This window comes from Gloeophyllum trabeum (assembly GCF_000344685.1).
Source record: "Gloeophyllum trabeum ATCC 11539 unplaced genomic scaffold GLOTRscaffold_00004, whole genome shotgun sequence".
NCBI classification, from domain to species: Eukaryota; Fungi; Basidiomycota; class Agaricomycetes; order Gloeophyllales; family Gloeophyllaceae; genus Gloeophyllum; species Gloeophyllum trabeum.
The window spans coordinates 133,725-157,011 of NW_006920413.1; the positions used below are offsets into that span (position 1 = coordinate 133,725).

Consider the following 23,287-nt stretch of genomic DNA (forward strand, 5'->3'; position numbering starts at 1 on the left):
ATCCTCACGCCGCGCTTGTGAAGGCTCCGGACCAGATTCTTTTGCGCTCATTATGCCGTTTAACGTCCGTGAGGAAGAAAAGGCCGCCTGCATCCAAACGGCCAGGCCTGTAAGCTTTGCTTTTATCCATACAATGCGAGACAGCGTAAATAGATTTGACTGCTGAATGAGAATTGATGGATAACGTGCTTGGGCCTGAGTATCATTGAATCATATTACTACATCCAAGCACGCAGCAGGGATGCTCACCTGTTCTCACAATTCTCCCGTACTCCCGGTGTAGCTCAGCGATCCTCTGGTGGCGCTTTCCAGTGTAGACCATATAGGCGAGTTTCAAGTCCGTTATTCTGTGGGAAAGGGGCCCAGGAAAGGAGGCAAGTGGATGCCAAGGTGACAATCGATATACAACAGTAATGCAGACTATCGCAAGGATAAAGTGAGCGAAAGATATGGCAAATAGCTCAAGTGATGATCGAAGGCTGCAAACTGGTGGCCAAAGCCATCGGAGGACCACGCAGCATATAAAAGAGATGCACAGCGTCGCCACAGCCGTATCGCCTCTGAAGTTTCGCCCGCGGAGTGCTCCGCACGTAACCTATTCAAGACTGTCAACCTCGAATTAAAAAGAAGAGGAAGGAACAGACGATGGCAAAGCAGAAAGGGAAGGCTAACATGTTATGGCAGATTCAGTGGGCAAGTGCATCCGCCCGCTGGACACTTAAAGGTGCGACCGATTTGTTCGTCGTGAGGCTGACTGACAATCGACGCATACTATAGAACATTCCTGGAAAGGACTGCTTTTGAACTGATGATCATTATAGCCACGGCTAGCCCGGAATGTAGAGGTCCCTCGACGTGCCACACCAAGCTGGATGTGTTTCTCTCAAGGCGGGCGGGAGAGAAGAAGCTGGCGTGTCACTGAATGTGGCTGTTTGTGATCGAATCTAATGATGGAGCATGTGCTGATAGTAAGACTATGGGTGTCCAGTTCTCAGATCAATAATCGTGATGTTTCGTCTCGAGTCATCGTGAACGGTTCAGACATCAGACCATTGTGATTGGGCTGATAGTGCCTGTATCTATCGTGCTGTCAGCACCGTGAAAATGATAGGTATGTTGCGTTCAGATCTTCGCCTTGCTGTTCTGTCACGATAAGCTCCTCAAAAAATATCAGACGCATATCCTGAACACCATTATAATTTCGAAACATGTGGAATCTTTCAGTGGCGGGGCCAATCACGTATCTACAGCAGTGCACGAGCCCTCCCTCTGGAAGAATCTGTGTAATTGTCCAGCTGAGCTACAAATACAGACCAGCTTTCGTCCGAGACTATCGGCGCGGCCGAAACGTAAGGAGCGACTTGCAACTCTTCGATCCAAGACTTGAGTTTCGGCAGAGCAGAAGAGAATATAGTAGCAGTGCTGCGACCAAACTCTTCGACCGTGAGATAGCCATGCTCGGCATACCATGCCAGATTGTCCTTCACGGCATCGTGAGCGAATATTTGGACCAGTTCTTGAGGTACGCCTTGGGCAACGGCAGCTTCATATGCCATGCGATGACCAATGGCTTCGGTCATGTTAAGACAGTTCGGAAGAACGAGTGACGCAAATTCTGGGCTTCGATGACCGAACGAGGAAGTGATGGACCGGAAGTGCTCGAATATACACATCTCATATTTGCAGAGTAGACCATCGCCGAAGACGGGGCCAGGGAGTGAATATCGATTGATGAGTATTTCCGATGCGAGACCTAAGGGGCGATGAGCATGAGTGACGATACTCTCGTCATCTGGGACGACACGACTCACGAATCGAAAGGACAAGAACGTCGCCCTCCGCAATGCCTATACCTCGCATTTCATCCTGGTGCGCTCGGTACATAAGAAGCGGAGAAAGGAGAAGCTGGCAACACGGATACTCACAAAGTATGATGCAATGCGATTATGTCCGAACAGGCCTTGAGCCCCGCAGCGATCGGATAGGGTTAATAATGATCTATGACAAGCGCGTAGCATGACGGCTTTGAAGCAAGCGGCCACACCATGCCGGACTCGATAGTCCATGGAACCATCTATAAAATGCTTGATAGCATATTCGTGGAACGACTTGAGGACAAATGAATGCGCTAGCGCCGTCAATACAGGGATATGCTGCGTCGTGAATGTGATGATTGGAACGCGAGTCCCGAATGTATCGTTCACGGTTCTACGCAAGCTATACTTCCCAGCGATATAAGTCGACAATTGGATGGCGGGTAGCAAGACAGAGCTCAATGCCAGAGCACCTACCCCTACCCGCCATAAGGAAAGGAGGAAACCCATGCGGTCAGATCCATAGGCGTCGAACTCTCCCAACAAAGCTGAAGCGGGTACCTTTACAGAATGGAATGATGTGATGGAATGATTGACGGGGGAGGAACCATGCCGTGGTGAAAGAAGCCTGCCCTCAGATAAGAGTGGGATGAATAGATATAAAGCACTATCCCTTACCTCGCCGAGATCCCGGGACTCATGTGGTGTCCATCGTTTAAATTAAGTAGAAAAGCACGTATGCCTTTTCTAACCCCAGCAACAACCAATTGAGCGTACACAATTCCAACGCATGGACGACCGAGAACGGGAATGGTAGGCGGCATGAATCTGAGTATAAACATTAGACAAGAGAAATAGATAAACGGGACTATTTTGTCTTACTTGGCAGCTTTTTCGGACGGGGTATGAAGCTCAAAAGAGCCATCAGGTAGCAGAGTCGCTGTTGTTTCCAAGCTGGCTGCATCCAAGCCATGTCCCACTTCGGTTAAGCAGAATTGCCCGCTATGACTAATTAGAAAGTATGAGCTTATACGTCACATTCGAGTACGTACAGTGTTTTGAAAGTCATCAGGTCTTCAATGAGTTTGGTAATATCTTCACGGCCAGCGCCCAGTGCTGTCAATGTGCCAACTACCAAATTATACTGTATGGTTAACAGGGTAGTCGCTGCACCATCGGCGCATAGTATTGGATCTGTGTGCAATTTCCAGAATTTGGGAGACAGAGATTGGATATCTTCCACGCTTAAGCCTGGCATGTCTCGTAAATGATCATCGCATTAATTGGCTTAATCTGGACTGTACATACCATATAACGACCCAATGGCCTCAGCGCGAAGGTATGCGCGGTCTGCACGCTGTCTCCATTCAGGATGGTCTCGCACTGAGTACGATTCAGAGAAGAGTTCGCTGGTGGCGAGCAGAGAGCTTAAGCGCATTCCGATAGACTCCAATTGAGGGCAGCTAATGGTGGATATTAGTTCCGCTTTTTACTCGGCCGTTTGGTGGGGTGAAACTCCGTACTACAACATGTGCATCAAAGTTAACAAAAGCGAGAGTGGCGAGAGGCTAGATTTCTCGGCCGTGATGATCAGTCACTGGCACTATCTGCTTCAAGTGCGTGAGATGGTCCGGAAAACGAGATGGACAAGCATGATAGCGGCGCCGCAGCACCTCTGGGGCAGCGGTGTACCTCGTACATAGCTGCGACGCGATGTCGTCCGATACAGTGTGGATGATAGATCGGAGAGCCGAACTCAGTTCCGGATAGTGCTTCCGTTGAAGTCTGTTGGAAATGAGAGTGTGGCTTCGGTAAAGTCCTCACGTACCTTCCAAACATTCAAGTCCGCTCAACGATAGACTACCAGAACAGCCCTTGGTGCGGGACAAGATAGGGACTGCGCCTATTAATAGTGTGATTATGGACAGTTGCAGGACGTGACCAGTAAGCCGAAACGGTGGTGGACATATAGAGTCAGATCATGTTCCCAAGTTGATAGTTCTATCAGTGAGTTACATACGCCCCTGACAATCCCAGGTGGTTGGCTCGACGTGAGAAGGCGCAGTTCGCGGTTCAACCGCGGAGGTTCGCTCTAATGCCGAATATAACCATTTTCGCATGCCAGCGCCACAGGCGATGTTCCACTTCATCATCGATGTTCCTGTCAACTCTGATTAGTGATGGATTCCCGTGGAATTTGATACAGACGGCGAGGGCATGTTGGAAATCGACTACGCTGCAAGTGAACGTCTTCACTCGGTGTCGGCATTCATAATATGTGCACCGTAGGTTTGCTCTTATATTGTGACATATCCTTGGTCAGACTCTCCACCACTATGTCCACACCTGCTCCTCCCGCTCTAGACAACAGTCTCGGTGCCATACTTATTGGTGTAATTTGTGCATCAGCGTATGTCGTGGCAATCTTCTACCCTCACTATTCCCCCGTCTGATTTTCCGTCTACTCCAGTCTCTATGGCTTGTCCTGTCTGCAAACCTTCCAGTATCTCCGGGCTTACAGGGATGACCGCTTTTACCTGAAAGCTCTAGTGTGTATATGCTCTCCGATTTAGTTGTAACTGTGAATTCATCCAATAACAGGTCTTGATCCTCTGGTGTGCTCAGTACTGTGTTCATGACACATCTCCCTTGTTTATATTGGACCTAGGTGCCTTGATACATTGCATTCAGCCTTCACCTGTCATGCCCTATACTACTATGCTGTCACAATGTATGGCAACTATCTGGCTCTTGCAACAGCTAATTGGTGGGTATGTTCCTTGAAAGTGTATTGACCTGATCCTGATTTACATGTCCAGGAGTATCATTGTAGGTCCCTATTTGCATATCTACTACTAGTATGAGAATATGCCTAATCCTACTTAACAGGTACCTGTGGCATTGAATGTAAGTCAACTCCACTATATTATGTCCAAACCACTAGTTAGTATTTACATCACCTATAAGGTTTGCATTGGATCTCTGGTACAGATGTACGTCAACTCCAGTATAGTCATGCATCATTTACAAACTCCCTTCCAGGTACATGGGTTGGCGTGTCTTTATTAGTGAGTGATTTCTGCCTCCAACACCATTCACTATACTCATTGTCACAAAGTGAGTGACAGGATGTGGGCTTTGATGGTGTTCATTGTAGGAATTGCATTGTTTGTCTCATGCATTTAACTAAATGGATGATCTCAGGATTGTTTGTCCCTGGTCCAGTTTGGTCAGTATTTATCTCTATTCCAACTCAATGTGCAGCTTATTCTGCTTCCAGCCGCTGGTTTTGGTGGGTTTATAGTCTCCACCAATATGCACTGCTCATAGTTGTGCAAAGCCATGACAGTCATTGGGTAAGGCACTATTTTAATAAGTTAATGGATCTCATATGTTGTAGGTTCCGTGTCAAGGAGTTTGCCAACCTCAAATACTATAAGGTTTCTTCACTATCCTAAGGAAATCCTGTGACATAATTTCACAGTAACAACATAGGGTATCATTACCACCTCACTTGCAAGTACAGCTGTAGTGGACTTGGTTATCGCTGCAAGTCTCTGCTATTTTCTGTCCAAGAAAAGGACAGGGTTCTCAAAGTAAGGGTCAATGGTCTCATGCATAGATATATGTATAAATTATTGGACCTTAGGACTGATGATTTGATCAATACACTCATCATCTACTCTGTCAACAGTGGTGTGTTGACTAGGTAAGCCATTATCAGCATGTAAATGGCTGCACTGAAGTTCATAATGGTGTCTAGCCTTGTTGCAATAGCAGGCTTTATCACGGTAATCAATTAGCCAATGTGCTACTACTGCTGGATTAATCAACCTCTCCAGTTCCTCACCATGCCCAATAACCTTGTGAACTTTGGACTTAATTTTATGCTTGGAAAATGTGTGTCAATAGTCTCATGGTGCTTCACAGCTAATCATGCCATAGTGTATTCAAACTGCCTGCTCTCAACGTGAGCTTGTCACTTGCTTTTTCTCTTATGCAGCTCATATATGATCACAGCCTCAATGCTCGGAAGCGTCTGAGAAAGTATGGCAATGCTACACCACTTGAATTGTCAGACCTACCGCCAGCCAGCAACTTGCAAATAAAGGTATCCTATCAATGCTTTATTTAGTATATAGGCTGACAGGCTGTCCCAGCACCCGGTCAGGATTCAAACAGAGACCAGCACCCTTGTCCGCACAGACCCAAGTGCTGTGGTAGGTAGTCTCCCCTGTGACTTGCTAATGTGGCTAATGTGTAAGGTTACAGTATCGAGACTGGGATGACTCTTCAAAGGCAGTTAGCATTAACTGAGCACAGTACATTGTGATCCGGAACTGTAACTTGGTGCAGTGCCATATGGGCAGATGATGTATACCTGTGGGACTATGTGTTTACATCTAATTATTGGGTTTATGTGCACTTTGTGTAGCTGGTGTGGAATAACAATGAATTGAAAATCCTCCACTGTGGGTTGAATAGCCCAAAGACCATCAAGTCAATATTGCGTGCTCCGGAGGGGGGGGGGAGGTCGATGATCACTACCATCTTCTCGGGTGATATGCTATTTTTCAGGGATACCCACCCGATTATATATATATCTGACAGCGGACACTGCTCTGGAACATCCCGACTTCATGCTACACAACCTATCTTCCGACTCACTATCTAGATTCCTTATTTCACCAGCCCGCGGCCACTTATTGTTTATCCCTGGCTCCTTGACGGAAGCTCTGTCTTACAACAATCAGCCCTGCACCGGAAATTTTCGCCCGAAACTCCAGAAGATGCAAAACATAGAAGTCATATAAATGAGTACTTGTACATCAACGGCTCTCAAGTACTACATGCAGGGGAGTTGGGAAGAATGTTGTGCGGATATTTCTGATGTGAGCGCGATAAATGTGAGGATCGAATCCAACCGGAAATGTTAGTGTAAAGTGAAGGGCAAGGTAGGCCACCACAACACGCAGTTCTTGCATGGCGAGTCCACGCCCGATACAGCCGAAAGGCCCTACAACATAGAATCATCATTAAGCACGAGGAGCATGAGTGAGGCACGCACTCCTCACTTACCGAATGAAAATGAAAGAATGCAACCAGGCTCCAGAGTAGACCCGGGACCGAGCCCTTCTCCGACCCATCTCTCTGGAACAAAGTCCTCGGTGAGGGGCGCAAAATTCCGGGGGTCAAGTTGCTGAGTGTAGTTTGGAACGGATACAACAGTTCCGGCAGGGATGTGTATATTATTAACAGTAATTCCACTGGCGGGAGTAACGCGAGGAAGCCCAGAGAGTGGTGTTCCCAACCGCAAACACTCATTGATCACGGCATTAAGATAGGGTAAGGAAGCGAGTCGGTCCAGATCTAGTATGTCATCCTTGTTAGGGAAGGTATCGTCCAACTCCGCCTGCAGCTTCTTCAAGCATTGCTGGTGAGCGGCAATGAAGAAGAAAGTGTACTGAAGCACATTTGCACTGGTGTCAGATCCTTTAAACCGTCATCAGTACTCGAAGAACACCCTTGATTCCGCCATTTACCAGCTTGTATAGCAAAAATTGCGTCCAATAGCTGCTCGTCTCGCGAGAGGTTGCCTCCATCCTTGATATCGAATTTGAGCTTGCCCCGGATGGTCAGCGAATGAAGATTGATACGGACAGAAAACCTACAAGACAAGATGACACATCGGTAGTGTCGTCTTGCAATTCGCTTCCCCTCAATTGCCGGAGGTCGAGCATGTGTGACGCGGCCTTGTAAAGTCGTAACAATGAAGAAGGTGTTCCGAACCTACTCAGAATTTCGTACAGCCAAGGCAGAGTCCCTAGTCTACACCGAACATGAGTACGTTTCCGGTCAGCCGGAGAGAACGGATGAGCTGACATGTCGAATAGGGCTGTAGACTGCTTCCCTGCCTCCACGAGACGATCCGGATCGCCGTTTCGCATCAGCTCCTATGAAACGATACGGTAATCCTTAAAAGTGTCTAGTCCTCCGAGCAAAACATACCAATTGGGTACTATGTCCGAACGCAAAATCTCCCTGCCCCCGATAGGTTATAAAAATTGTACGCCGCGAGGATGGATAGCGCACCATGAAGTCATATGACCAATGCTCAATTGCCGTAGACAAATCCACGATGCCGGCCGGATCTCGCCTGGCAATGAGACACTGAGCGAGTTCCCGCGTACGCCGATTTAGGACCTCATGAAAGCACTGAAGACTGAGAAAGAGTCAGGAACGCAGAGGACCATTGAGATGAAAAAAGTAGTACTTCATAGAGGTGAACGCTGGAGCCCATCTGTTGCGCCTCGTATTGTGTCGATCACGGCTCAGCATGAAGAAGAGGCCATCCCCAGGGAAAGAAGCAAGGTTATATGCAGCGCTACGATCCATGCACTGCGTGCTCCCGTAGATAGGGCCGATGGCAGCACGGTTGTTGATCGACACCGTATTTGGACCTAACATGGGCGTAAATACTCAACAGAATGAAAAGGAAGGAACAAGAACCTATGCGGACAAAGTCCCCATATCTTTTGTGCAAGCCGCGGACGACTTCATGTCGCCATCCGGACGCCACCACAAATGTATAGCATATGTCCCCGAGTTTATAATAAATAGGGCCCGGAACGTGCGCAACAGGGTGCCACGGTGACAGGCGGTACACAGCGGTGCAGGCAAGCATAACAGCGCTATGGATGCAGATGGTGCGGAAGGCAAAGAGCAGCCCGTCACGGATGAGTTCATCGGATCCCTTGCCAATGAAGCTGAGGGTCGCAAACAGGCTCAGCTCAAAGAACAGGATCACGTCGCCTCTGACACGAAAATTGTGGAGCACAGCGTAACCGGCCTGCAGACTCGTTGAGCGCGTAGAACAAAAGATATGCGAGAAGCTCACAATCCCGGTGAGTAATCCGAACGACAGAGCGCTCATTGTGGGAGGAATAGAGAAGTCTAAGGGGGAGGGGTCGATTATGGCACTATGGTGGGATCCTTTCGAGTCTGAAGACTGGACGGGAGGAATTTTGAGCCTAACTCTCGTAGCCAGTGAGGGAGTTGCAGGAAAGACCAGATTGACCCGTATCAGGAAACAAGATGATGGGCGAAGGAATCCCATCCGACTGGAATTCACAGTCCAGGAACAGGATGGTATCCAGCCTCGACGGTCTCGGCCAGTAAGGCTGATTGTTCGGGAAGAGACTTAGACTGAGATACGTTTCATTCTGGCGCAAGGTCGTGGAATTTGCACCGCAGAATCACGATCGCCGGTATGCTATGCCTCGCAGCGATTCGATTACAGAATTCATAGACCAAGGATGAGGCGTTCAGGGCTCAAGTCGCTGATTGTGATGTATAGTTACCTGTGTGTTGTTTCTTCATCAGAAACGACCCTGAGCTTGCTGGTTTACCCACTTTAAAACCGCGATATATGTCGATCACAAGAGAAACGAGAGCATGGCTTAAAAAGATGATATGGGCCTTTGGATCAGTGATTCACCGATCATGGAAACATGCAATCAAGCCACCTATCCATGATGAATGCAAAAGCGTGATTGTTCCTTCATCGGGCCAGTCTAAACATATCACCGACCTAACAGAACTCGCAGTTGGCCGTTGATATTTTGGCTGTCGGGATGAGAACGGTGGGGACGAAACATGGGGGGCTTGATATCGTCGGAACATGATGACCTGCGATGGGGGCACGTACAGGTTTACAAGCCGGCCGATTGCAGAACAACAACCGAGCCTCTGATTGTCACTGAGACGCTTGTCATTCGAACACAGCAGGAAGATAACCTATTAATATCGTAGCTGACAGCCTGCTTTTGTCAGGGCAAGCTGGCGCTGATGCAATCACGCTTCTATCGAAAGTGTAATCACAGACGTACTGAGCAGGCATCTCACCATTTACGGCTGATATTTCGTAGTTTAATTGCCACAGAACCCCTATAGAGTAGCAAAAGAATCTGTAACACGGCTCCAAATGGCATTCAGACTGTCCCACTGTTAGACCGCCGAGATCATGGCCTGGTCAGGGAGAAACATCGAGTCTTACAGGCGAGTTTTCGTCGGATCCGAGTCCGTTGTCGGCCCACATCGTCCGTCTAGAAGGTATGTTGACATCCATGCGAAAGGCCAAGTCTGAAAATGGGAGACGAAGTGTTATGTGGGTTTGACATTCCGAGTTAGGCGATACTGTAAGCCAGCTTGAGATAAGACACGACAATCAGCGTCCCGTACTCCAGTTTGATAAACTCGCGAGGCAGCGGCAAGGAGGAATCGCCGAAAGACATTGTCTTAGACTTGGCTGCGGTGCCGCTGCACGTGACTTAACCTCTACTGGCTTGCCCAGTCTAACTTGTCACTCAGCGAATCGTAATTTGCCATATAAGTCCTACCCAAAGTAACCAGTATTGACAATAATCAACAATAATGAAACGTAGTGAACGATCACTATGTCCCGAGTCCACAAAGACGAGCCATCATCAGCCAATGCGCGATTTTCTACCTAACCAGTCAAACCCCCAAAATCCGCTAGTGATCGACGAAATAAATCGCACAGAAGCCCAAAAATGAATCTTCATATGTCTTTCACTTGCTCCTCACACCACTCCCAGAGTTTAGCGCCCTGCGCTTCGTCGGAGGTCTTCTTGTCGGGAAGGCCGATTCTTGCCCAAGGGATGAGATACTGAGGTACAGCAGTAATTAATAAACACTCCGGTTATCATCAGTTCCGGTCCACGTACCTTGCCATTCAGAGTCGCGGCCTCGGGGGCAGTGCCGCCCCACAGCTGGGTGAGCGCACCCTCAGGCGGAGTGTGACACAGCGAGTGCTGGGAACGTGTCAGCGTACAGCAGATGCAAGTATACAAAAGGCACGCACGATAATGGCGCGCATCAAGGGAGGAAGGTGGCGTCCGAGATCGGTGGTCAGCGAGCCTGCGGAGATCGCTCGAGTCAGAAACATTGACGCTGGGACTGTGGCGTACCTGGATGGAGAGCGACAGACATGATACCCTCTAGTCCATACCGCTTCGCGAGCTCGTTAGAGAATACAACATTTCCCTGAGGAAGACGTCGCACATAGCTAAAGTACGGCTCGAATACAGGACAAAGTGTCTTACAAATTTGCTCTGAGCATACAGGGCATTTTGGGACATCTTCCGGCGCGTGGGCGTGTCGGTGAATGCGTTGAAATTGAGAGAACCTATCACATGCGTCTGCGAGGACGTATTGATGACCCGAGCAACGTGGTCGGGAGATGACTGGGCGGCGGTCTTGAGACAAGGGAGCAGCAACTTGGTGAAATAAAAATGGCCTGGCCACAGGCTCAGTATGCATTTGGTCGCCACGTGTCGTACTTACCGAGTACGTTGGTACCGAACTGCAAATCATAGCCCTGCTTCGTCAGGGCTGAGATGGGTGGAGACATGACACCGCTGTGGCGGGATGAGATGCCATATGGTCCGCGGCGTCCGGGATAACTCACGCATTGTTGAAAAGAATATGAAGCGCTTGCTCCTGTCTGCTCGACGTGAGTGACAAGACGTAGGGATAGCACAGGACATACTCCTGGAACTGCATTGCGGCGCGTTTCACGGACTCGAGGTCGGACAAGTCAAGAGAAAGGTAAAGCGCCTTCCTGCCAGTTTCTTCCTTTAAACGGCGAATGGCGTCGTCTGCTTTCTGTTGGTCTCTGCAAGCCAAGTACACCTTTGCATTGTGACTAAGCAAGGCCTGCGTCGGAGAGTCAGGCAGTGAGCAAGGCCGAAGTAGCATGTCTCCTCACCTTTGCCGTTTCGTAACCGAGACCGGAGTTACCACCTGGTAACGTAGTGAGGACGGGTTCGATTAGATCGTCGGAAGACGGAAAGGTACCTGTTACTATGATGACTTTCGAGGACAGGTCGGGTATGTTGTCTACCCCCCACTTCGCCTTGGGAGGGAAATTCTGGTCGATGACAGAGAGTAGAAGGCCCATGACTGAGACCGAGCACCGGGCGAGAGTAAAGTTAAGGGGGACGGCAGCCTGCGGACACTTGGAAGGAGGACGAAGGAACTACAGGCGGTATGCATGTTGTGTGCAATGATGGGCTGGGCTGGGAAAGGCGCTGCGCCAACGCTGCGCAGCCTCGACTCGCGGCGATCTGAGATCTCCGAGCTCGGAAGCGCAATCGTGGGAAGTCCGAGGTGCACCCGCAATTAACCGGCTATCGCCAGTCTCGCTGCCAGCTCGAACTCGGAACGACTCGAACCGAGCTGTTGTTGTCTTCGTTCGAACCAGGCGATCGCAGCATCGACGTTTCCTGTACGTGCCATTCATGCAGGTATCAATCTGATGTCTAGGAATAGCGTCCACCGCGGGCAGTGGGTCTCGTGCCCGAGTCTGAAGCCTCTGGCTCTATTCAGCCAAGGCAGACAATACCCACCCAGTCCAGCAACTCAGACACGCTCATACCACCATGACCAGCCCCGTGGCACTTGCATTGGCAGTCGCAGTGCTTGCGTATGCTCTCATGCGACTCTCCGGGCGGAGGCGCCTGCCCTATCTTCCTGGTCCGAAGCCGCTCCCTGTACTCGGTAATTTGCTCCAAATGCCTACCGAGAGGGAGTGGTTAGTGTTCGCAGAATGGGCTATGACCTATGGTCCGTATATTCCCTTCGGATATTCACATCCGCGCTGGAACGTAATCAGGCGATTGTATACACCTCACGATTCTGGGGCAGTCTATCGTGGTACTCAATAGCTTCGAGGCAGCATCGGACTTGCTGGAGAAGCGGTCGGCTGCATATTCCAGTCGACCGAGACTAGTACGGCTTCTTTCTTCGTTTCCATTCATAGCGCCTGACGTGTAAAACAGGTCATGGCTGGCGAACTGTATGTTTCATTCCAGTGCTTAAGGGGCATGGCTCATGTATGATCCTACCTAGAGTCGGTTTTGCCCGAGCAATGGCCTTAATGCCGTACACCGAGCGGTTTCGCCAGCTGCGGCGCATGATGCAGAAGGAGCTCACCGGAGCGGCGTTGCAAAAGTATTGGCCTCTTCACGAGCATGACAGCCGACACCTTGTCCTCAGGGTCGTGCAGCGTCCTACGGACATCGCGAAGCTCGTCCGACAGTAAGTGGGCTGAGGAGCTAGCCGTCTCAATCTCACCAGTTGAGCAGTTACGCCGGGTCAGTGATTCTCAAGGTTACCTACGGCTATCAAACCGAGCCAGAGAACGACCCCTTCCTGGTCCTGGCTGAGAAGGTTATGGGAGCTTTTTCCGTTGCATCGAAACCGGGAAACTGGCTGGTCGATTTCATTACATGGCGTGCGTCAGGTCGTCACTTGCGTGCGCACTACCTTATGATCTGTATCCAGTGCGCCATCTGCCCGACTGGGTTCCCGGCACTCGTTTCAAGCAAGTCGCTCGGGAATTATCTGACCTCCACATGCAGGTCATAGAAGGCCCTTATAACTGGGCTCTTCCGCGCCAGGTTCATTTGCGGTACACTTGTCCCCGCAAATGCTGACCTCTGTTCAGGACACCCCAGAAGTTATCAAACCGAATTTTGTGTCTACCGTCTTAGTCGACAAAGCTGGTTCCCTCACAGCGGAGGATAATGAGATCCTACTGTGGTCATCTGCTTCCCTCTTCGGAGGTATGAACTAGCTTCTCTCATCCACGATGTACACTGATCGCACTTACGCTCCAGGCGGCGCTGATACGGTAAGACTAAAGCTAAACGTGGAGCAATGTAACCTGACGAGTCCAACGCAGACCGTCTCTGCCATCACGTCTTTCTACCTGGCCATGGCGCTATATCCCGAAGTCCAAGCGAAAGGGAGAGCTGAGATCGACAGGGTGATCGGAACGCAACGGCTCCCCCAGCTTACTGATCAGCGGGATCTGCCATACGTCGAGGCGATCATGCGCGAAGTGCTCAGGTGGAACCCTGTCGCACCTCTAGGTTCAGCATTTTCCTTATTTACCGACTTGCCGCTCACATGCATGTCAGGTGTTCCTCATCTGTCGACCCAGGATGATGTGTACAGGGATAGGTTCATACCGTCGGGTACTATAGTCATGCCGAATATTTGGTATCTCAATCCTCATTATGTTGTGCTATGCGCCTGAACTATCTATAGGGTTATGCTTCACGACCCTGTTATATTCCCGAATCCTCATGAATTCAATCCTGACCGATTCTTGGGCGACGAAGTCGCAGTGAAGCGCAGCTCGGTTGCCTTCGGTTTCGGACGGAGGTATGCTCTCCTGCATCTCTGTCTTATGGTCATATTTATTGATGCTTTATAGGGTGTGCCCGGGCATGACTTTCGCGGAGAGCTCGGTGTTCATTGCGATCGCTACTGCACTTGCTACGTGCGAGATGAGCGACGCTGTAGATGAGCATGGAACTCGGATCTCCAGAGAAGTTACGTACAAGACGGGTACCATCAGGTGCGTCATCGTGTCCACGACGATTGGAGGTTTATTTATGCCACGAAACCAGCCACCCACCGTCTTTTACCTGCCGCGTGACTGCTCGCTCCAAAAGTCATGTAGATCTGTTAGAGGCCTCTCTAGCATATTAGATACTGTTCCTGTTTACTTGTCCGACTACGTACTTTCCTGTAATCAATGCATTCCCCACGGATATTCTTTGCGTACTCATGCATCCCGATGTTGCCTTTGCTCCGAGACAAGCCGATTACGACATGTACTCAAGGTCCATTGAGGGTATACAACTTGTAATTCAAATCCACCTGATCTACTTGGTTGGGAAGAGGGCCGTACGCCTTACGGCGGAAACATAACTCAAATAGGTGGACTGTCAGTGCCTCGGCTAGTGGTATCTGACGATCCTCGGTGTGAACCGGAACATGTATGATACCAGTCTGCAGCATATATATGGTATGAACCAGTGAGTACGACATGAAACCAGCAGCTACGGTATTTCCTTCGTTTCTGCTTCCTCTACGCTAGGCATGATAGAAATTCGATCTTCAGTTTGTTCATCGGTGCGGTAGAATAGCAGTAACACGAGGGTCGCAACGCCTGCGAGAGCAAACAATAGCCAGAATCCATCCGCCCTCCCTCGGAACCCCAGGGGGCCTTGATGCGCTTCATCTATATTGGACTGCAGTGCTGTGACTGCAGATATCCCTACGGCGGATCCGAGCTGCAGCGCTGTGTTCCAGATCGCACCCACGGTGCCCGACACAGCAGGGGGCGTACAACGTAGGATAGCGATGCTATACGAGTCGATAATCAGAGGGTAAGCTCCAGACCAATAGTTATTCGCAACGCACTTGGTTTGGATGAGGATAGTACCGGCACCTGCTGTTCCGACACAGAAGGCCGGAAACGCGAAGCTCCAGTATCGTTCAGCCCGATCCGCGAAGGCAAGGAGGGCTGTTGCGATGAGCAGGAATAGGTAGCCGATAGATATCACCCATTTAGGATGTAAATAGTGGCTGAACCGGTCGGCCGACATCATCACCAGAACACCCCCAATACCAATTGGTAGACTGCATGTTTGCGAGTCAACAGAACCTGCTGATACAGTTGAAACAAGACTCACAGGTGAACAGCCGAGCGCAAAGCACTCCAGAAGTAGACCTCTTGCCAGAGCGTCCCAAAGACATAGAATACAACCGTCCACCAAAGCATAGGCATAAGTGAGACGCCGCATAATATCGGCACATTTGGATGTGACCATACACTAGAGGGACTGCGGGAGAAAGATGTGAGGAGCGCAAAAAGAAGACAACAATTAACCCACATAGCGGCATTTTGGGATGGAATTCTACGTTCCCATAGGACAAACACGACGGCAATGACGGGAACGAGACAGAGGGGGAGTATTACTATCACCGAACGCCATCCAGACGAGGAAGCTGAGGTTAGCCCAAGAACGAACAGCAGCAGAGCGGCTAGGATGAGCATCCTTTAGTGTGCCAACTTCCAAGAGAGGGAAGACGACACTCGCTCGTCAAAAGAGCAATCCCTACCCAATCCAAATTCCTCTTTGACTGGCGAATGTGACCAACTCCCATGTCAAGACCACTCGGAACAAGGAACATACATAGGAGGGCTATTGGGAGGGAAATCATAGCTTCAAAATAAAATATCCACCGATAAGACGCCAGTTGCACGAAGACTGCGCCAAGGACGAGACCGAGAACTGGTTCAATCAATCAGTGCTGTCGGTGGAGGCGAAAACGGCGACTTGAATATTCACGATTACCCACTGCCACGCTGCAACTGAAACCTGCGATTGCTCTGGCCTGGGAACTAGGATCAGGAAACAGTAAGACGACGAGTCTCAGTGCCGATGGAATCGTCAAGGAGGCAGCTGTCACAAAGTCAATTAGGATCGTCTAAGACAAAACGATATTCACCTATTCCTACGATGGCTCGAAATACTAAGAAAACAATCTTATTTGTGACAAAGCCACTTCCCAGCGACACTGCTCCGAATACGAAGACTCCGGCGAGAAAGACGTTCTCTGTCATGGGTCCTGGGGTCAGCACAAGCAACGGCTAGAGAAATATTGCGGTTACTGGGGTCGAATACGTCGCTGAGCCGTCCACTCAATAGTAAGAACGGAGCGAAAGTGATTTGGTAGGCGGTGATGAGCCATGCGGAGGTGCCGGAAGATAGCTGAAGTCGCTCAGAGATGGAGGGGATGGCAGAGAAGAATGCTGAGCTGTTGAAAACATCAAGAAACTGGGCAAGACTGAAAACAATCAAGAGAAATATGGCCTTCGACGAGGTCGGAGGCGTGTGGTCAGAGGTTGCTTGGTCCATTGTGGGCAGAGGAGAGGGGAAGGGTCGCCTAAGTCGCCTAGTCCCTTACACCCTGTCTCTTGGAGATAAGCGGGGTCTAGAGAAAGGTGACCTCTTCAGGCTGCGCTCCACCCCTAGAATGCGGTTGATTACCCTTGTCCTATAGACGCACAGCACCAAAGGTTATTTGCGTCGTTCAGCGCAGTTCCATCATCCGTGGCACAAAAGCAAAAGATATCTCGCCGGTTCATCAGAAGCTCTATGGCCTGGCGGTGTTAATGAAAAGGTGTCCTAACTTCCATCCATGAGAGAGGGCACGATGCCATCTGAGCCTCACACATCAGGAAAAGGGGTACTCTGACAGCCTTGGGAAGCTTGATAGGAAGCCAATTCAACTCAACCACCACGATCAGCGCCACTATCGCAGATGAAACTCGAAGCAAGGGACAGAGTAGTCCTTCTTGAAAGATCGCGACCGTGAGTACCGATCCCTTCCATCCTTCGCCTCAAGTTCTCACGCTGCATGCCTGTACCATCATGATCATGAACTGCCGTGCGTTCTGCCCAAATGTGTGCTCTTAATGCTCTCTATCGCAGCTCGTGTGATAGCAGATGTGGAATCATGATCGCTGACTACCAGTGATGTGCCATTACTACGTCTGCCTTAGCCTCTGCAAGTACTATTTACTCGGAGGTCTCCCGACGAGTGAAAAGTCATCCCAGAACTTACTAGACTACTACTCTTCAGAAACTCAACCACGACCCATTCCAAATGGTCCTCCACCTCGTGCAGGATGCATTCATTTCAGGCTTGGTGCGTGATTTAGTTCTGAGTATTCACGGATTGCTGACTGTAATACCAAGGGCTTGTCTTATACATGTCATATCCGTAAAGTTCCTGGAGACGTCGCCCTCATCTTGCTATGCATGGAATACGGCATGTGCTGGTTCATGCTGAACGACGGTCTGCGGGGTCTGGAATTCGTGGGCGTACAGCTAGGAACAGCTCTACTTGCTACGGCCTTTTATCGGCTCTCCCCTTGGCATCCTTTGGCATCCTTTCCCGGACCGGTACTGCACAAACTCTCTGGATTGAAATCCGCCCAACTTGTGTACACCGGGAAGCGCCACCTGGCCATCGAGCGTCTCCATAACATATACGGAGTATTCGTACGGACAGGTTTGTATTCCGATTTAGATCATCTTAAATCGCTTCGCTTACCTCAACGTTCTATCAGGCCCCAACACAGTGTCTATCCGGTCATTGAATGCTGTAAATTCCATTTATACGGCCGCAGACTGCATGAATAAGAGCGACGCCTATCTCCTCGGTCGAACGAAGGCGTCAGGCATGTTTTTCATCCCCGACAGAGATGAACACAACCTGAGAAGGTCCAGATGGGCCGGCGCGTTCACGCCTTCTGCGTGCGTACTTGAGATCGTGAACCGACTTTATAGATTGATGCTTAGTGTAGTTTAAATGGATATGAGCCCTTTATCAAGCGCAGAGTCAAACAACTGGTGTCCTGTCTAGAGGATAGGTCAGATTCGGAGTATAATGTGAACCTTGTTCCGTGCTTCCAACATTTCACATACGATTTGATGGTATGCAGTTCTCCTACGTTCCGCCCCTCGTTCTCACACACGCTCAGGGCGACATTGTGTTCGGTGGATCGAACCGAATAGTGCGTGGGCTCACTATTTGTCATATTTAACACTCTTATAATTCTTTGCAATAGGAGCTTATGTCTGACGGCGACCCGCACTCGTATGTTCAATGCGGTCACTTTGCCACTATGACATTTGAGATGTGAGTGAGTAGCTGAGGGTCTTCGGGCAAGCCGCTCACAGCTGTGCCAGTCTCGGAGAAGTGCCGTGGTTGTTTAACATCTTGTATCACTTGCCTATCACGAAGGACATCCATGCTCTGAAGCGTTTCTCGGATACTCTGATGCGGACCCGAAAGATGGATACAAATGGTCCGCACAACGACTTATCCGCACATCTGGTATGTCGAAATCCGTGGGTGCAAGCCTGTCAATAAATTTCTTTAGTTGGGAGAAATAGACTCTGAGGAGAAATCCGCGACCATGTCAGACGAGGAGCTGGTGGAAGACTCAGTATTCGCTGTTCAAGCCGGTAAGGGGCAGATACACTACGCGGGCACTGTGACTCACATAACTCCAGGATCGGACTCTACGGCATCGGTGCTCACGTTCCTGCTATACTATATGATCAGTAGTCCCACCGCTCTGAAGACGCTGCGCGCTGAAATCGACTCGGCCTTCATGCGTGACCCGTCTCAAGCTCTTAATTCCAGCGTGCTCGCAAGTCTCCCATACCTCAACGCCGTTGTAAAGGAATCCCTGCGCTTGGGCACTCCCTTTCCGGGACTTCCCCGCGTCGTGCCTCCACGAGGGATGATCTTAGAAGGAAAATATATACCAGGAGGTACAGTAGTCAGCGTCCCGGCGTATGCAATCCAGGTCTCGCCAGAGCATTTCGGCCCCGATCCGCTCTCGTTCCGTCCTGAACGCTGGCTGAACACTGAGCACCTCGTCGAAGGTAAAGCCGACAGATCAGCTTTGATGTGCTTCTCATTCGGTGCGTCAAATTGAATTCATTATGCCGTAGTATGGTCGAGTCTTACCCCAATGACAGGTCCCTTCAGTTGCATGGGAAGAAATCTGGCTATACGCGAACTTCGAATGGCCTCCGCGTACTTGTTCTTGACCTTCGACATCGCCTTCAGTGATAAGTTTGATTCTGAACGCTGGATCCAGGCCATATCAGGCGTGAGGTCCACAATATTCGGGGAACCGTTACTCGTCAAAATTAATAAACGGTCCACGGGCTAGAGTTAACTTGCAGTCCTGTGACGTTCTATCTGTCCTCGTTCCATTGTGAATAGAGTAGAAGTGATTTTATGTTTCAGTGCAATGAAGTAATCTTTTGTCCGTACTTTGCCGGGTTTCATAGTTGCGACCGGATGGAGGACGCGTCTTCTGGAGGTGGGAACGTAATCTACGGCGCAGGCACAAGGTTCATCCCCCCCGTCATGAGCATGCACGCTATTATCTTGCCCGATCGTCGGTGGGTGTGCACGGCCATTCACAACAGTGTCTCCCTGGAGGGGATATGTTAGAACTCATCTATGGTTCTCCGTGTCAGATATGCGGTGAAACCTAGGAGCCGATGTACCGTTTCAACAAAGTCTCTCATAGTCGCTGCATTGACCACTACCTTACACTGATCAATTGGTATTCCATAGGAACGTCGTAATACCGCCCAGTTCTTATTACAATGGAAAAGTGTCATAAAATGGAAGGCTTCTCCTCTCGCTCATGAAATGTGCATTCCGTAAGCCATATTGTGATTCCCCCCCTTCATTTCAATAGCTATACATCTGCCTACCTCAAAGATCTCCTCAGAGAGCCTTACTTACCAAAGCTATGCTGACAACATCACACTCCTATCACTGAACGTCCCCGAGCATCTGCTATAAGACGTTCAGTGAGCGGAGTGCGATGCCTCCACAGGGGGAATGGGAGTGTAGCATTCCAGGGGCGGCTTGCTCAGTATAGCGGAATTCGATCCGCCGGTCGATCTGGAGCTCACTTTGGTGTTCCAGTCTTCTGTGAGTTGTGCGACGGCAAGACACAGGTATGCCGGACGCTCTTAACACCTTGGGGTGCGTCCTTCCCTATCCGCTCGATCGCTCTCTGGTGCCATGCCAGCTCGACCGCTCCATCTGGAGGCGGGTCTCGAACCGAGTTGGTTTGGACGAGGACCTCGCAGCACGCGCCGTCAACCTAGTCAAATACGGAGTCAGACAGCCGCACTGAAAAGAAGAGGGAGTTCTCACCGTCGATGGACGACCTCCGTCAGGATGACTATACGGGTCAAACCTTCCGTAGGAGGTTTGTAATCTTCCCGTAGACCAGCGAGGATTTGAGGATCCCCGGCAAGATTGGCATATCGCTGGTGCCCGTCAATGAGAGAGATGGCGGACGTGACCGTAAGTGCCATGGGTCTCCCTCCCAGGATAATGACCAGATATTCCTGGTGTAGGGTGAGTAATGTGCCACACGTTCTAGAGGAGCTTGCGAAACTCACCTCGCGACGATGCCGCTACGCATAGGGAAGTAAAGTTGAAGGCCTCTAGACATCGAGCGCTGAAGGTGGGACTCTCGTTTGAAGTGCGAAAGAGGCAGAGGGGAGGGAGGTACGATGCGAGTTCTGGCTCAGCAGGAGTTCATCCGACCGCCTTATATACGCCAACCGAGTGCTGTGACCTCTGCCACAGAGCGCCAACGTGCCACCTTTCCTCCAAATTCAGAAGGCCACCGTTGTTAGGTCTCCAGGAAATGCAACTCGAACCGGCACCTTTGTGGTTAAGGGACTACCATGTGTGCACGCATTGTTCTTCCGGGTGTACTTCAGGCGATATGCGTGCTTCTTAGCCACATTTGACGCAAAGCACCGTTGCATTGGGATGACGTAGGCAACGCGCTCGCTAAGCGTACGTGGCAGACACTGATGCCACCGAGAAGCCAGTCCGCAACTAGATCTTGCGGAAGCCATGCTCAATCGCGCGTCATGTTTGCTTTGCCAGTCCCAAAACCTATGAGCGTACGTCATCACGGGCTTCACACATATTTAGAATACGTACCCGGTCGTCTTGTGTGTCTCTCCAGCAAGGGAGCGGCTGGCCAGATACAACGCTCAATGCCGCGCCACTGGAACACCTGCGTGGCATTAGCGACGTGAAATTGTGAGACCACCCCTAAACGTCTCGATCGGGCAAAGCTCACCAGGTCCAAGCTCTGCGAATACGCGAAACAATGCTGATTGGCGATGTTTCAGAAGCGGCACAATATAAGATGGCGAACAAACAAGAGCGTATGGCGCTGTGCAGTTACGGACCAGGTGAGTTGCAAGCGGTCGGGACGGATGGAAAGGGAGACGACACCCTCATTGCCTGGCATATCGCTGGTGCCAGTGCTCGGCATCAGCGGTGGCCAAGCTATGACGTGGTTGGCTCCGAAGTAGCCTTCAATAACGCAAGGTGGGGGATGGACTGGTGAAACGATTAGGAATATAGAGGAGGGGGCGTTGGAATATGAAGTAACGGCACAAGATATGGCGCTCGCAAATTATAAATATAGGAGCATCGATGTCGTCGCTGTTTTGAACGGAACACACACCAGTCTTCTTACGTTTGCGGATATGACTTCGAAATACTGCTGACCCATACAAGACCACCATTCACCATCATTCCTCCGCATACCAGACCTAGGCGCACTCGATAGACATAGGAGCGGCACGTACCAACTCCAACTACCCTGCAGTCCAGGACGTGATACAATACCACGTCTTCAGGAACCTCCATCGAGGGGCGTCTCGATTTCCGGGTGAAAGTGTTGGAACAGAAGGAGAAAGAGTCGGTAAGTAGCCTCACTGACGCTGTCACTCGTAGGTGACGGATGTCCGAGGCACGATTGTAGCACAGGCGGGACGGTCTTCAAAGATGGGCCCACTGGGTTGGGGTTAACGAGAGGGTGAAGACTATCGGAATTAAGGCACTGAGGAGAATCAAAAGGAAGCAAATGGATTAAGGGAAGGCATTATCTCGATAGTGTAGCATCTTTCTAGAAGCGTCATGCCCATGACAGTTCGACTGTAGAGCAGTGGAAGGACGTCCCAGACGCCCACGTCAACTTTCTGATAACGCTATCATAAACTGGGCAAACGTTCGACAAGTATGACGACGTTCTGACGACCAGTAATAATTTTGTGTATGCTCACCGATGGGTCCTGTCTCTGCCTCCGAGTCTCTTCTTCCGCTGCGCATAACAATGCCTTCCTCAGGCCCCTGCATTTTTAATCCTTTCTCATCCTAGGCTTTCCTTAAGCTTAAGGATATACCTCTCCTTCACGGCTGCGAAGTTTCTGCAAACCTGAATCTGTTCGGACCATTGTGAAAACTAGTAATCGAATCTGCCTCGGGCACACTCGGATTTGCGGCACCACCGCTGGTAATCCGCTGAGCCCAGAACATAAGATGAACCCTGAGGGTCGGATGCTGAGTGCTGCTGATAGTAACTTGCTGGCGAAAGACGAGGTCAAGACTCAAGACAGACTGCCAGCGCGACGAGGTTAGGACTATGACGTCATAACGGACTTGTTTTCAGCTGAGTCTCAGCCTTACCTCATTTGTTTCACGCACTGAACCAGCACTACACACTGCCGCCAGCAATTTGTATCGCAAAACTCCGTCATGATGTTATTATCTCCCAATACCAGCCATGATTTGTGAATGCGATCCCACCGCAGGACGTAAATGGGTTGTCTTTATCGTCTCCCGAAGTGCTATACTGACGTGGACGTCAAAGTAAGCACCTGCCGTGCTTTATAATTCATGCATATCATATACTTATAATATTTTGGAACGGACCTGGTAGGCGAAAACCATGCAACGGAGCGCCGACAACGCTGCACTCCCTCCATCGAACTTGAGGAAAGCATCTACCTCCTCGCAGCAGCGCACTTCTCACTGGGCGCCGCCTAGCCCCTGCTAGGAGACGTTCAGTGAGGAGAGCGCTGCATCGAAATGTGTGTGATTGAGTTCGGACGAAGTTCTGGGTAGACTTCAGCAATCCCGACGTTGTTGCTCCGAGCCCATCTGTCCAA

General features: G+C 50.2%; 9 protein-coding genes across 9 annotated transcripts; 3 read left to right on the plus strand and 6 right to left on the minus strand.

Annotated features, from left to right (window-relative positions):
- Window positions 1–4: 4 nt before the first annotated feature.
- GLOTRDRAFT_39098 (uncharacterized protein) lies at window positions 5–436 on the minus strand (the record flags this gene model as incomplete). The annotated part of the gene is made up of 2 exons (XM_007865794.1): window positions 5–195; window positions 250–436. Coding segments are annotated over 2 exons (378 nt in total), but the record flags the coding sequence as incomplete, so codon positions are not given.
- An 808-nt stretch (window positions 437–1,244) lies between these two features.
- Window positions 1,245–3,072, minus strand: GLOTRDRAFT_39102 (acyl-CoA dehydrogenase NM domain-like protein; the record flags this gene model as incomplete). The annotated part of the gene is made up of 6 exons (XM_007865795.1): window positions 1,245–1,753; window positions 1,812–1,866; window positions 1,926–2,442; window positions 2,493–2,642; window positions 2,697–2,816; window positions 2,867–3,072. The coding sequence occupies 6 exons, from the start codon at window positions 3,070–3,072 to the stop codon at window positions 1,245–1,247; spliced, it is 1,557 nt and encodes a 518-aa protein (XP_007863986.1).
- A 1,078-nt stretch (window positions 3,073–4,150) lies between these two features.
- On the plus strand, window positions 4,151–6,131 carry GLOTRDRAFT_92054 (uncharacterized protein; the record flags this gene model as incomplete). Its single annotated transcript, XM_007865844.1, has 17 exons — window positions 4,151–4,224; window positions 4,285–4,363; window positions 4,416–4,429; window positions 4,483–4,585; window positions 4,704–4,721; window positions 4,782–4,807; window positions 4,857–4,882; window positions 5,019–5,043; window positions 5,079–5,106; window positions 5,145–5,170; window positions 5,215–5,254; window positions 5,310–5,410; window positions 5,464–5,523; window positions 5,760–5,784; window positions 5,818–5,925; window positions 5,957–6,034; window positions 6,087–6,131. 17 exons carry the CDS (start codon window positions 4,151–4,153, stop codon window positions 6,129–6,131), a joined length of 876 nt encoding a protein of 291 aa, XP_007864035.1.
- Window positions 6,132–6,643: 512 nt separating this feature from the next.
- GLOTRDRAFT_38440 (cytochrome P450) lies at window positions 6,644–8,748 on the minus strand (the record flags this gene model as incomplete). Its single annotated transcript, XM_007865753.1, has 9 exons — window positions 6,644–6,831; window positions 6,894–7,307; window positions 7,358–7,411; window positions 7,492–7,643; window positions 7,698–7,765; window positions 7,824–7,856; window positions 7,908–7,971; window positions 8,215–8,275; window positions 8,325–8,748. The coding sequence occupies 9 exons, from the start codon at window positions 8,746–8,748 to the stop codon at window positions 6,644–6,646; spliced, it is 1,458 nt and encodes a 485-aa protein (XP_007863944.1).
- A 1,647-nt stretch (window positions 8,749–10,395) lies between these two features.
- On the minus strand, window positions 10,396–11,796 carry GLOTRDRAFT_104553 (NAD P-binding protein; the record flags this gene model as incomplete). The annotated part of the gene is made up of 9 exons (XM_007865845.1): window positions 10,396–10,503; window positions 10,562–10,648; window positions 10,699–10,754; window positions 10,805–10,880; window positions 10,940–11,133; window positions 11,181–11,254; window positions 11,305–11,340; window positions 11,386–11,528; window positions 11,701–11,796. The coding sequence occupies 9 exons, from the start codon at window positions 11,794–11,796 to the stop codon at window positions 10,396–10,398; spliced, it is 870 nt and encodes a 289-aa protein (XP_007864036.1).
- A 481-nt stretch (window positions 11,797–12,277) lies between these two features.
- On the plus strand, window positions 12,278–14,396 carry GLOTRDRAFT_127234 (cytochrome P450; the record flags this gene model as incomplete). The annotated part of the gene is made up of 13 exons (XM_007865846.1): window positions 12,278–12,461; window positions 12,511–12,626; window positions 12,677–12,693; window positions 12,747–12,935; window positions 12,983–13,131; window positions 13,182–13,297; window positions 13,345–13,462; window positions 13,517–13,530; window positions 13,582–13,771; window positions 13,820–13,901; window positions 13,950–14,066; window positions 14,119–14,262; window positions 14,315–14,396. The coding sequence occupies 13 exons, from the start codon at window positions 12,278–12,280 to the stop codon at window positions 14,394–14,396; spliced, it is 1,518 nt and encodes a 505-aa protein (XP_007864037.1).
- Window positions 14,397–14,749: 353 nt separating this feature from the next.
- GLOTRDRAFT_38489 (MFS general substrate transporter) lies at window positions 14,750–16,320 on the minus strand (the record flags this gene model as incomplete). Its single annotated transcript, XM_007865756.1, has 6 exons — window positions 14,750–15,332; window positions 15,386–15,535; window positions 15,587–15,701; window positions 15,788–15,988; window positions 16,046–16,159; window positions 16,206–16,320. 6 exons carry the CDS (start codon window positions 16,318–16,320, stop codon window positions 14,750–14,752), a joined length of 1,278 nt encoding a protein of 425 aa, XP_007863947.1.
- A 1,046-nt stretch (window positions 16,321–17,366) lies between these two features.
- Window positions 17,367–19,452, plus strand: GLOTRDRAFT_127236 (cytochrome P450; the record flags this gene model as incomplete). Its single annotated transcript, XM_007865847.1, has 10 exons — window positions 17,367–17,408; window positions 17,459–17,774; window positions 17,833–18,019; window positions 18,070–18,199; window positions 18,247–18,279; window positions 18,334–18,404; window positions 18,455–18,602; window positions 18,649–18,733; window positions 18,782–19,198; window positions 19,256–19,452. The coding sequence occupies 10 exons, from the start codon at window positions 17,367–17,369 to the stop codon at window positions 19,450–19,452; spliced, it is 1,626 nt and encodes a 541-aa protein (XP_007864038.1).
- A 756-nt stretch (window positions 19,453–20,208) lies between these two features.
- On the minus strand, window positions 20,209–20,763 carry GLOTRDRAFT_92060 (uncharacterized protein; the record flags this gene model as incomplete). Its single annotated transcript, XM_007865848.1, has 3 exons — window positions 20,209–20,406; window positions 20,503–20,656; window positions 20,711–20,763. The coding sequence occupies 3 exons, from the start codon at window positions 20,761–20,763 to the stop codon at window positions 20,209–20,211; spliced, it is 405 nt and encodes a 134-aa protein (XP_007864039.1).
- Window positions 20,764–23,287: the final 2,524 nt, after the last annotated feature.